General features: G+C 35.5%; 1 protein-coding gene across 1 annotated transcript in view; it reads left to right on the forward strand.

Annotated features, from left to right (window-relative positions):
* SHISA6 (shisa family member 6) overlaps window positions 1–13183 on the forward strand; it is a 512552-nt gene that overhangs the window by 77512 nt on the left and 421857 nt on the right. Inside the window, exon 2 of the mRNA XM_074220646.1 lies at window positions 12749–12909. Within this exon, the coding sequence (XP_074076747.1) occupies window positions 12749–12909 (161 nt within the window). The remainder of the gene's footprint in view (window positions 1–12748; window positions 12910–13183) is intronic.

The raw sequence follows: 13183 nt of genomic DNA on the forward strand, positions 1-13183 counted from the left end.
TTCTGTTTTTCTTTAGTTATGCAAGACTTTTTTTCCTTCTAGTACATGTCACTTTTTTGAAGGTGTTATGCCCAGCAAAGAAACAGGCATACTTGTTTCTATTCCAACTCAGTTATCTCCAGAGATCTAGCACATCTAACATTTTAAAATTTCTATTCAGGTCCTTCATTCAGATTTATATAGATCTGAGAATGTATTGCTGTACCCCACTATAATAATTTTGCTATTGAATTCTCCTTGTAATTCATTTACCTTTTCTATAAGACTTTAGTACTATGCTACTTGGTGCTTATAAGTTTAGTAATAATATTAATTAATTGTGTAGATTAGGAATTCTTTTTTTTATTTTCTTTTGCAAGGCAATGGGGTTAAGTGACTTGCCCAAGGCCACAAAGCTAGGTAATTATTAAGTATCTGAGGCCAGATTTGAACTCAGGTACTCCTAACTCCAAGGCCAGTACTCTGTCCACTGTGCCCCCAGCCACCCCTAGACTGTGAATTCTAACAAGTTTTTTACTGTTGTTTTTTCCAAGATCATGTTTCTTACCTCTATCATTTTTATTTTAACTGAAGCATAAGGGATTATGCTCTAGTTCCTTATTTTAACTCTGAGTATATATTTCTATTTCAAGTGTATTTCTTTTAAACAATATATTTTTGGATTCTGCTTTTTAATTTATTCTGCTCTCCTCTTTCATTTTATGGGTGAGTTCATCTAATTTGCATTCCAAGTTATGATTGTTATTGTTATATTTTCCTTCATTCTATTCCCATACTTCTCTTTTTCCCTACCTTTTCCTTAAGAATTCATTTTATATAATACTGATACATTCCTTTACATACCATTTTTTTATTTACCCTCTGCCTTTCTTTTCACCTCTTTCCCCTCCTATTTCCCTGTTGGGTGAAATTCATTTTTGTATCCAACTGTGTTTGTGTATTTGTATGATTTCCTCCTTTAATCTGTTCAGATGGGCAGTTCAAGAGTTACTCATTCACCCCTACCCCTTTCCTTACTGTTTATATAGATTTTTACTTAGGTACCCTGATTATATGAAATAAGTCCCCCCATCCTTTCTTTCACTTCCCTACTTTATCCATTTCACTTCTCTTGATCCAGTCTTTTTTTTAAGATTACCAAAATAGGACAGAATCTCTCCTAGATCCATATCTAGTTAAACTCCCCTTTGCACCCCTTTTAAACATAGAATTTTGATAGTATATTAATTCCTTCTATTACAATGAAAGCAATTTTTGCTTTGGTAGCTAGTTAATTTGCTCAGTGAATAGAATGCTGAATCTGTAATCAGAAGATCAGAGTTAAAACTAGTTTTAGAAACTTAAGGGTTGAGTGAGTAGGCAAGTTCCTTAATCTCCACCTGTCTCAAAATAAAAAGAAGATGATAATAGAACCTATCTCACAGAGTTGTTGTGAGGAAAAAAATGAGATAATATTGTTAAAAGTACTTACACAGGGCTTGGCACATAATAGGAACTTAATAAATGTTTATTCTCTTTCCTTATTTACTCCCTTGTGATTGCTTACTTGTTTATCTTTTTTATCTTCTCTTGATTTTTTTGTATTTCAAATTTTCTAATCAGTTTTGACATTTTTATCTTGAATTCTTAGAAGGCCTCTTCCCACTTCTATAGAATTATACTCAGTTTTACTGTGCATATTATTTTTTAATGTAGGTCTAGATCTTTAGTTTTCTGCATTATCACATTTTAAATTGTCTATTCCCTTATAGCTGTAGCTGATAAATCTTGTGTGGTCTTGATTATCTTCCCTTGAAATATCAATTCTTTCCTTCTAGTGGCTCAAGATACTTTTCTTTGATATAGAACACCTGAATTTTAGCTATTATATTGATGGAGGAGCAGCTACATGGTACAGTGGGTAGAGCACCAGCCTTGAAGTCAGGAAGATCTGAGTTCAAATCCAGCCTTAAATACTTACAAGATGTGTGACATTGAGTATTTTATTTAATCTTGATTGTCTGGAATCCATCTCCAGTCATCTTGATTTATATCTGACCACTGGACCCAGATGACTTTAAAGGAGAAAGTGAGGTTGGTGACTTAGCACAGCACATCCTCACTCAAATCTGATTCACATGGGGGTGGCTAGGTGGTGTAGTGGATAAAGCACCGACCTTGGAGTCAGGAGTACCTGGGTTCAAATCCAGTCCCAGAGACTTAATAAGTACCTAGCTGTGTGGCCTTGGGCAAAGAAAACAAAAACTAAAAAAAAAATCTGATTCACATGCATGTCATGATTTTCTTTGGGAATGAAGGACAAATATCATTGATATATAAAGCTTTCATTTTGAGGTTTCTTTCAGGTGTTGACTAGTTGACTAGTGGATTTTTACTATTTTTACTTTGCCGTCTAAGAGAATTCTCTTTAAGATTTTCTGACATGTAGAATTTTTGTTTCTTATTTTGGTCATGACTTTCAGGTAACCCAATGATCCTTCAGTTATTTTTTCCATTCTGTTTTGGGTAGTCAGTTGTTTTGCTATGAGAAATACTCATGAGAAGCTGTTATTGACTTCTTTACTTGTTCCTCACATAAGTCACAAGACCAATGCCCTAGATTCTTCTTACACTTGAATACCCACTCCCATCCCCAGGTACAGGTCCTCTAGTGAAGAATCCAAAATTGAGTAGTGACAGAGCTACCTGTTGACACATATTCTAGAGACTCATATGGAACCTCAGTTATTCAGTCCTGTGTGTCTGGGATCTCTCCTTGACCATGAGCAAGCTTCAGAATTCTTTCAGTAAGTGTATGCCACTATGTGGCATTCTCTTGGCCACATTTCAGTCCCAGTATCCACAAACATCTCCTACAAACTGAGCATGGAAATTAATTGTGATTTTTTTTCTCTTAATTTCATGATCAGAACACAATCTGATATTTTCTAGATCTTTATGTGGAGGGTGTGTTGAAAAATCTGGGTTATATTTACACCTTTAATGCTGCCAACCTTGACTCTTTCTCAATAAATAAAATTTAAATTATCTCATATTAATGTACATGTCAGAGTAAAGACTTGAAGCAAACAATGTTTCTTGTTTTGAGGTCAGATTTCTATCCACTACAACACACTGCCTTTTGGTAATGTCATTAAATATGCTGCCTCTAGATGAATTTTGATGCAGTGAAATTTAAACATACTTAAAAAACTGAAATATATTTAATTTTCTTAAGGTTAATAATGACAAAGTTTGAACAAATGCTTGTCCTTGTTTATAGAAATATGCATAAATTAAATTTATGAATTTCCTAATCTCTATTCTATGTATCAGCTTGCTATCTTATGGCTGTATATGATTCAAAAGAGTTAAAGAAGAAGAAGCAGAGGTAGTATAGATGACTTTTTCAAGTTTATTCTTGAAAGGAAGAAGAGATATAGGATGATACTTAAATGGTGACAGAGAGAGACAGAGACAGAGAGACACAGCGAAACAGAAAAACAGAGTCAGAGACAGAGAATGATTAGACATTCTGTGAAGAAGTCAGGAGGGAGTGCATATAGAGAAATTGACTATGGTAAAAATTGCTTACTTCTTACTCTACTTTTGTACTTCTCTATACTTCTAAAACTAGAGTGACAGAGGAGATAGTAGGAAAAGATGTGTAAATGACCCAAGATGAGCAGGGGAGTAAAGCCATTCTCAGTGAATGGCTTTAAGTTTTTGATGAAGTTGAAGGTCTTTACCTGAGAGGATGAGGGGGAGAATGTGCCATAGAAGATTTGAGGAGAGATATAAATGTTTAAACAGATGTTGTGGATGGTCTGATGTTGGATTTTTATTTAGGAAGAATAGATCAGCATGGTTTCATAATTTCTTCCAGTGTCATTCAATATTATATGAATAGGATCAAAGGTGGCAGATGGTGGGAGTGGCCCAGGGTTGTGGTTTGGCAAGGTGTTGCTTGTGTAAGGATATCTAGATAAGAGGTTCAGGAGTTGAGTTGAGGTGGTTAACCAAGGAGTCAAGATAGGCAAAGGAACTGAGAATAGCCAGTGCATGAGTTTTGGCCTGTGAAAAAAAAACTGAACAAGAGAGAAAATGAAGATAATGGTGAGGGTGAAGAAGAATTTGTAAAGCACAGAAAAAGATGAAATGAGATTAGCAACAGAAAAAGGAATTTCAGAATTTGTGGACATGGATGATGGCAAGATCAAAGTTATGAATTTCTTTGTGTGTAACTGAGGCAAGGTAGAGAAATTAAAAAAGATTGAGGAACTAAGAATTAGGGTATTTGGCTATTTGGGGAATTGTCAACATAGATTTTGAAATCTGTTAGAAAGAAGAGAGAGACTTCAGTCATGCAATGAACTTAATGAGGAAAGGAAGCAAGAGTTTTCCAAAGTTTGATAGACAGTGGTCACTGGGATATGGATTTTATTCTAAATTTGCATAGTATGAACATCAGAATAAGAATCATAGAATTATAGAGTTGTAAGGGATGTCAGCAATCATCCAATCCAACTCATAGAAGAAGGAATCCCCACAATAGCTGACAAATGGATGTTCAAACTCTGGTTGAAGCCCTCCAAGTAGGGAGAACCGACCATCTCTCGAGAAAACCCATTCCACTTTTGTACATATCTAATGATTTTTTCCCTTACATAAAGATTAAATTGACTTCTTTGCAACCAATTCTTCCTGGATATAACTTCTAGAGTCAGACAGAACAAATTTAATACTTCCTTCACATTGATAGCCTTTCAAAAACTTGAACATAACCATAATTTCCCTTCAGTCTTTGAAAAGAAAACTAAACATGCCTTACTCTCTCATCTTGGTCATAAAATCCTTTACCATGTTAGTTGCTCTCTTCCAGATGCTCTCCAGTTTTTCAGTGTCTTTCTTAAGCTGTAATATTCAGAACTGGATACAAAATTACAAATGAGGTCTGACATTGATAAAATATAATGGAGATGACGTTCCTTCTTCCTGGAAGCAAACCCTCTCACAATTCAGTCCAAATTATATTACTATTTTTACTTGCTATATCATGCTGCTAACTCCTTTTAAACTAGTAGTTCACTAAAACCACCAGTTCTCTTTCAAAACAACTGTGACCTATCCATGTTTTCCATGTTATATGTACAGAATTGACATTCTATACTTAAATTCAAGATTTTAAATTTATTTTTGTTGAATTTCATTTTATTCAACTCAACACAATGAAGATCAAACTTGTGGTCCCTATTAACAAATCTTCCAAGAATGTCCCAAATCAGATTAAAATGTAATTGATCAGTGTTTAACAAAATAAGTAAAAATAGAAGATAGTGTTAAATTTGTGGTTTTCTAAGTCAATTTGCAGCTAATAGAGATCCTTTCTATTTAACTTTGATACCAGTGCTGTAGCCTAATTTGTCAAGGTATTTTTGCATCCTTATTCTTTCATCTCCAGGGCTAGCTATCCTTGCAAACTTTGTATCTTTATTCCTTTCATCCAAATCATTGATAACAATGTTCAATGACCCAGGACTAATTAGAGATCTCCAGGTTATTTCACTGAAATCCCCTGATATGTTGACATTAAACCATTAATAGTCACTCTTTGAATCTGACCATCTATTTACCTATTTCTGGGTTCCCCTCCGAAGATCTTTGGTAATTTCATTTTTTCCTTTCAAATCTTTGTTGGCATCCTCCACACCGGGCACTTTATATTTTATGAGACTCAGTTCTACCCTGAGTGATTTGTTAGGGGGACAGATCTGTCCATCATTGAGTGCCAGTAACCAAGAAAGAGTGTCTTGCCCCATTTATTCTAGTTCTTAATTTTCTGGTTGAGCAATGCGGCAGCACAAAGCACTTTCATGCTTCTGGCTTTTTTTTTTTTGCAGTTCCTGTGTGTGTGTGTGTGTGTGTGTGTGTGTGTGTGTGTGTGTGTGTGTGTGCGAGCTTCTGCCTTCCTGACAAGAGTGTGGTGGCCTGTGTTGTGGGGGTTGCTGAGTGAGCATGTGAGGGATTAGAGATTAGCACTCTCTGCCGTTAGTTCTTTGGGCTGTTATCTTTTTTAGGTTTCTTTTTACCTTATATCCATGGAAACAGCTGAAATTGCTTTATTGCTTGTGCATAATTCCTATTTTGAAGCGATTTCAGGGGTCAAGAGATCAAAGAAAGTGACTTATCTTCTTGGTCTCATTGTACTTGAGTGTACCAACATTTTTCCAAGGTTCCCAACCCTGGCATTAACCTCAACTGCTCAATGTTTTCCATCCCTCATATCCTATCTAGTATTTTTGTTTGTTTCTAGTTCCATTACATCTCTTCCTTCTCCTTTCTCATCCTTCTTCTTTATACCCACAGCCAACATCATAGTTCAGGGTATGATCATCTCTGGGCTAGACAATTATAAGGCATTCTTAAAATGATCCTTTAAAGTGTCTTTGCCAGCACTTAATAAACTATGATGATTTCTGATTTCCTTTAGTTCAAATATGAACTCCTCTCTTTGACTAATAAAACCCTTCAAACGTGCTCCCAAATTATCCATTGCTTCTTTTCTCACACTTACCTTTTTGCTGTCCCTCATACATAATCCAGTTCTTTCCTTTGTATAGGTACTGTGTTCCATGTCTGAATTGTGCATCCTTAGTGTTATTGAAATGAGCTATATAAGCTATAATGAATGGATACAAAGTCTTTTGTAACTTTAAAATATTAGATCAATTATTATCTTCTGGACCTTGTTATTCAATTTTTGTCCTGGCAAAGGCTAGGTCATGATTCTAATGGTAGTTTTTGTTAGAGCTCTAGGTACTTTGCCTCCATCTCACACAATTCCTATTCTTGTACATTTCCTTTAAAAGTAGTACACTTTATGACATTTATCCTCTCATACTTTGCTTGCTCTTTTATCACCACTCCAGGATTGTTCCCTTCCAGCACCCTTCTCCATCCCCCAGCCTTCTCTCCTGACCACATTATTTTACAAAACCTTTTTCATTATTTCTTAGTGACCAATATTCCAACTGTATAAAATAGCTCATACCTTAACCCATTTCCTCTGGCATATCCAAATTAATTAGGTGAGAATGAAAAAGACCAGTTTAGAATTAACATAATATTTATTAGATGCCCTAGAGAATGGGGAATGAAATCAGAGAGGGACATGAGGGAAGGTCATGATGCTGATAGACAATAAAATCTATTTTTCTTACCATTGTCTTTATAAAAATCATATTAAATCATTGTTCTTGACCAATAATTGATTGGAAATTAGGGACATATGAGTAGGATCAAAATTTCTAAAATACTTTTAGGTTGTCCGAGACTACTTGGTGAAGAAGAGACCAAGAGAACTTCCTTTATTTAGCAGTAGGAGAAAGAAGAACATTCACAGTGTCAAAGAATGTGTTACTTGAGTGCCAGGAAATCACCTAAATGAAAAATTCTCTGAAAAACAGTGCAGCCACAGAACCAAACCATTCCCTCTTTAATTATTCATTTCTCTGGTATAGCTCAGTATCCTAGGACATTGGAATATTCTCCTAAAATTTGTTAGAAGAGTGTTTTGAGGGGCGGCTATGTGGGCAGTGGATAAAGCACAGGCCCTGGAGTCAGGAGTACCTGGGTTCAAATCTGGTCTCAGACACTTAATAATAACCTACCTGTGTGGCCTTGGGCAAGCCACTTTACCCCATTTACCTTGCAAAAAAAAAAAAAACCTAAAAAAAAAGAGTGTTTTGCCAGATTTTCTCCTTTTTATCACAACTACCACTAAAATAGGCATGCTAGAAATAATCCTTTTTTGTTTTATTCCATATTTATAATGCTTATCTTTTCTGGAAGTGGTCTAACTGTACCATAGAACCAGAGGGATCATGTAGGGACTGAATGATCTAAAAAAGATCTGACATTTGAATGTTTTATGAGTTTTATATTTCAGAATGATAGGATTTGGAAGTGGAAAGGACCTTAGAGGTTTCTAGACAAACCATATTACGATTGAGGGAACTAAGGCCTAGATCACACAGGTATTAAGTAGTATTACTAGAGTTTAAATCCAAGTCTTCTGGATACAAAACTAGTTTTTTTGGTGTTTTTTTTTTAAATTTATTTCTTTTTCTCTCTACTATACAACATGCTAATGCTACTTCCCTATACTGGACAGTGTCTCTCAATCTATGGGTTTTCGTGAACTTCTTAGAAATATGTGAACTTTTATTTTCCCTAACGCTTTATGCACCTTGAGTAATCCAGCTCCCTCTTCTCAAACCCCACTTTAAAAAATCCACTTGGACCAAATTATGCATTTCAGCTTTCTATGTAGAACTAATTAACTGAATGTTATTCAGATCTTTACTTCATTCTGTATTTTGCTGATGTAGATTCAGATCATTAAAATTAACATCAGGGAAGGACAATACATTATACATTCTGGAGAGGGAATTATGATTAAGTTTTGGAGAATGGTCATTTATAATCCCCATTTATGGAAAGTATGGAATCTGGTCATTCAAACTGTTCCTGGCAAGTTAAAATTTATTTAGTTTTAACATTTCTTTCATTTCCAAATGTCTTCATCCCTCTCCTCTGTCCAGTAGACCATCCCCAAAACAAACAAGAAATAGTATAAACATAAGTGAGCAAAACTAAAAATCACATTGAATCTTACCTTAAAAGCAATATTTCATACCCATAATCTCCTTTCTCATCTTTGGAGTCAACCTTGGTCATTCCAATTGCATAGAACTCAATTTCATTGTATTTCTTTTTATTTAAGTTTTGTAGTCATTTTGAATATAGTTTTCCTGATCCTGCTTGCTTCACTCTAATTCAGTTCACTGAAGTCTTTCTATGCTTTTCTGAATAATAATCTCTTACATTTGTGCAGCCCCACTTATTTAGTCATCCCTTACTGATGAACATTCAATATTTTTCTAGTGCATAAAGTATTTTTTAACATCTTAAATTTTTATTTATTCTTTATTTTTGTACAAATGACGTTTTTTATACATTACTAAAATATTCTTGTTTAAGAGTAAACATAATAGACCCTCCCCTCCAAAAATAGACCCACATGAGCAATAAAGGAAAGAGAGAAAAATTAAAAATGATAATAATAATAATAATGGCAGTCAGGTGACACAGTGGACACAGGACCAGCCCTGGAGCCAGTAGCACCCAGGTGTGTGACCCTGGGCAAGCCATCCCAACCCCATTGCCCTGCAAAAACACAAAAAAACCAAACCAAACTAAAATAAAATAATAATAATAATAATGATGATGATGATAATAATAATAATAATAATAATAATAATAATAATAATATTAGGGGTAGCCAGGTGGCACAGTGAACAGAACACTGGCCCTGGAGCCAGGAGCACGCAGGTCAAAAATCCGGCCTCAGACACTCAACAATCACCTAGCTGTGCATCCCTGGGTAAGCCACCCAACTCCATCTGCCCTGCAAATCCCACATAATAATAATAATAATAATAATAATAATAATAATAATAATAATAATAAAGTGCTTCAGTTTGTATTCCAGCACCTCCAGCTCTGTCAAGGGTGGATCACATTCTTTTTTTTTTGAAAGGCAATGGGGTTAAGTGGCTTGCCCAAAGCCACACGGCTAGGTAATTATTAAGTGTCAGAGGCTGGACTTGAACTCAGGTACTCCTGACTCCAGGGCCAGTGCTCTATCCACTGTGCCACCTAGCCGCCCCTGGATCACATTCTTTATGATAAGTAAACTACTTCCATATTTTTCCACCATCTGCATAGAGTATTGATGGGGATATTTTGATGTACATAGAAAATTTATTTATGTCTTTGACATCCTTAGAGAATGTTACTTCATATGGTATCTGGATCAGAATATAGGAATTTCAGTCACTTTTCCAAATTTCAGATTAAATGACATCATGATCATGATAAGTGGTTCACAACTTCACCAAAAGTGAGCTTCGCTGGCAATTGAGTGAAACCAGTGGTCTGAGGAATGGAAGGAGAAGGGTCCATGATCTTACGGTTCTTTTGTTGACAGAACCAAAGCTCATCATAAATGGAAGAGATCTTAGAGATCTTTTAGTGTGATTCCCTTATAAGGGGAGATTTGTAGCCCCACACAAACTTGTCAATGGTCATATTTCAAGTTAGAGGCTTAGAAGTAACTAGAATCCAGAACATTTTCTTTTATTCTACATTGACATTAAAATGTTTAGTCTTCGATGCCTGTTCTCTGATTTGTTGTTGGAAAACTGAGTTTCTGAGCATGCCTGCATCACTCATCTGTCTGGAGGTCACCTGAGACATATTTTCATGCCAGCTTCCTCTCTTATAGGGCTATGAGAAAGATGCTTGACAATATCAGCAAAGCACCAAGAAAATATGAAATTGCTATATAAATATCACTAAATTATATGACTGCTGGCCTAATTCTTTCTTCTTCTTCAAAAAAAGTTTCTGCACTTCAGAAGCAATTTCACAGAAAAAAAAATACACTTAATTCTCATGCACATTTAGTCACTTACTCTGGATACAGTTTATCTGTTTTCCTGAATTTAGAGTACCCTGATATCAGGGCTGACGCTAGCCATCCCAGAGGTGTACACAAAGATGTAATAGAACCCTGAATTTATCATTTAGAACAATTTACAGAAAGTCAACTCTAAGACCCAAAATACATACAATTATGTCTACAATGTCACAGGTTATAGAAAAGTTACAATTAAAATGGCAGCTACTCAGTTCCAATTCATCATCAGGTACCACTCTGTTACCTAGGTTGCCATAAATTTGTTTTCTCAGGTAGATTTCATTTCCTTAGGAATAAATTCAGGAATTTTCCTGATAATCAAGAAATTTTGATTTCTTAACTCATTCTCTTTGTCTTGAATATCTTGAAAACTTGGTTGTCTAGCCATTTGTTGGCACTTTTCCATTCCTCATTTCAAGATAAACAACAGGACACCTGATTTCTTCTTAAATTTCTTCTGTCACTAACCTCAAAAACATCTTTTCCACTATTAATAGTGAGTGACCTGCATGCTTCTTTTTCCAAACTTTGACCCATCTATCTCCACCAATAGGTAACTAAGAATGGTAAACTATTGCTGACCAAACCTTCAGTGTCATTCATTTGACTCTTTACCATTGTCATCTTCTATTATTTTCTTTTCATGTACATGTTCTATCTCTTCATCTAAGTCATAAACTCTAGAGGCCAGGCATATGTATCATTTTATATCCCCTCATTAGTGATAACACAAAATCTCAACCAATTATTCCTCAGTAAATTCTTGGTGATTCTCCAGAGCCTATATAAAGTGACTACTATAATTGCCATATTAAACATTTGTTATCACCAGTCTTATATATGGCTGCCAAAATGATATTCCTTTTTTTAGTTTTTAGTTTTTTTTTGCAAGGCATTGGGGTTAAGTGACTTGCCCAAAGCCACACAGCTAGGTAATTACTAAGTGTCTGAGGCCAGATTTGAACTCAGGTACTCCTGACTCTAGGGTGAGTGTTCTATCCACTGCACCACCTAGCCAACCCTCAAAATAATATTCTTAAAGCATGAGTTATATGATATCCCTATTCAAGAAGTTCTGGTGGCTAACTAATGATCCTAGGACCAAATATAAACTCGCTTGGTGGCTCTGCATAGGTCTTTATGATTGGGTACCAGTCTATACTTTTAGTCTTTTTTACACATAATCCCTTTTCATGTAATGAAAATCAGTTCTGTCAATCTAATCTTTATTTTCCTCTCATACCACAGTCCACCTCTCATCTGTGTTTTTGCCCACACTGTTCTATGCCTTGAATGCATTTTCTCCTTTCCTCAACCTCTTATAATCCAAAAATTCCTGCAAAACTTGCTCTAGTGGAACCACTATATAAAACTTTTCTTAATCATCAGCTAGTTCCTACTTCATGAAAGTGCCTGGCATTTAATTGTAGATATATTTTGTATATACACACCTCTTATTTCCTTTGATAGAATTAACATAAATGCCTTGAGAGTAAAGACTTTTTCTTCTTTCTTTTTGCCTTTATATCCACAGACACCTACCATAGTCTCTGGAATGTGGTAGGGGTTTATTCAATGCTTCTTGTTTGATTAATTCATTAATGTCTCAACTCATTATCATTTCTCTAACTTGATCTTGTAGATAGCCATTCAGGATGAAGAAACAGGAAGGTTTGAGCTGAGTCTAGAGTGCAGGGTAGGTGTAAGGAATATGTAGAGCATATTAAAGTTAAATAGGAGCTGAACAAGCCAGATCCACAAGAACCCTGCCTCTCCCATCCCCATGTTCCCTAGGTATGACTAACACCTTGCCCTGCATAGGACAGTTAGGTGGTACAATGAATAAGGTGCCAGACCTTATGACAGAAAGAGTCATTTTACTGAGTTCAAACCTAACCTTGGATACTTACTAACTGTGTGACCTTGGGTAAGTCATTAAACTTCAGTTTTCTTATCTGTAAAATGAGCCGCAAATGGAAATAGAAAACTATTCCAGGATATCTACCAAGAAAACCCCTAATGGAATCATGAAGAGATTGACTCAACTGAAAGATCACTAAACAATAGCAATTCCTGTTGATGAGTCAATGAATACTAAGGAATAGACTGTGCATCCATTTTTTTTATTCATTTAATCGATATATCAATGAAAAGTAAACTAGAAGTCTAACATGTTAGGTGCACCTGCTTTTTAAATCTAATTATGTGTTCCATCTGTTGTTTCAGAGCTCTTGCTGACATCTTAAGGCAACAGGGACCAATCCCAATAGCACACTGTGAAAGAGAGACTATCTCAGCTATCGATACTTCTCCCAAAGAGAACACACCAGTCAGATCCTCCTCAAAAAACCACTACACCCCAGTGCGTACAGCCAAACCTACAACAGGTAAGTTCATTCTTAAGCTTTTCCTCTGAGGATGGTGAGATAGTTAAGTGATCTCTTTGGTCTCTTTAAGGGAGACTTTTCAAAGTTGTATGTGGCATAAGATAGATGTTTCAGACAGTCAACTGTCAGATATTGGGATGAATGATCAAGATTGTGGAATTACTTTGCCTGGAGATGATTCAGAATAGGTGAAGTTTTCATCAATTTTTTTGAGCTGGGCAGAACATAATCCTTATAGGAGATTGAGAAATAGACAAGATGACTGTTGGCAAAT

This window comes from Macrotis lagotis, chromosome 2 (genome assembly GCF_037893015.1).
Source record: "Macrotis lagotis isolate mMagLag1 chromosome 2, bilby.v1.9.chrom.fasta, whole genome shotgun sequence".
NCBI classification, from domain to species: Eukaryota; Metazoa; Chordata; class Mammalia; order Peramelemorphia; family Peramelidae; genus Macrotis; species Macrotis lagotis.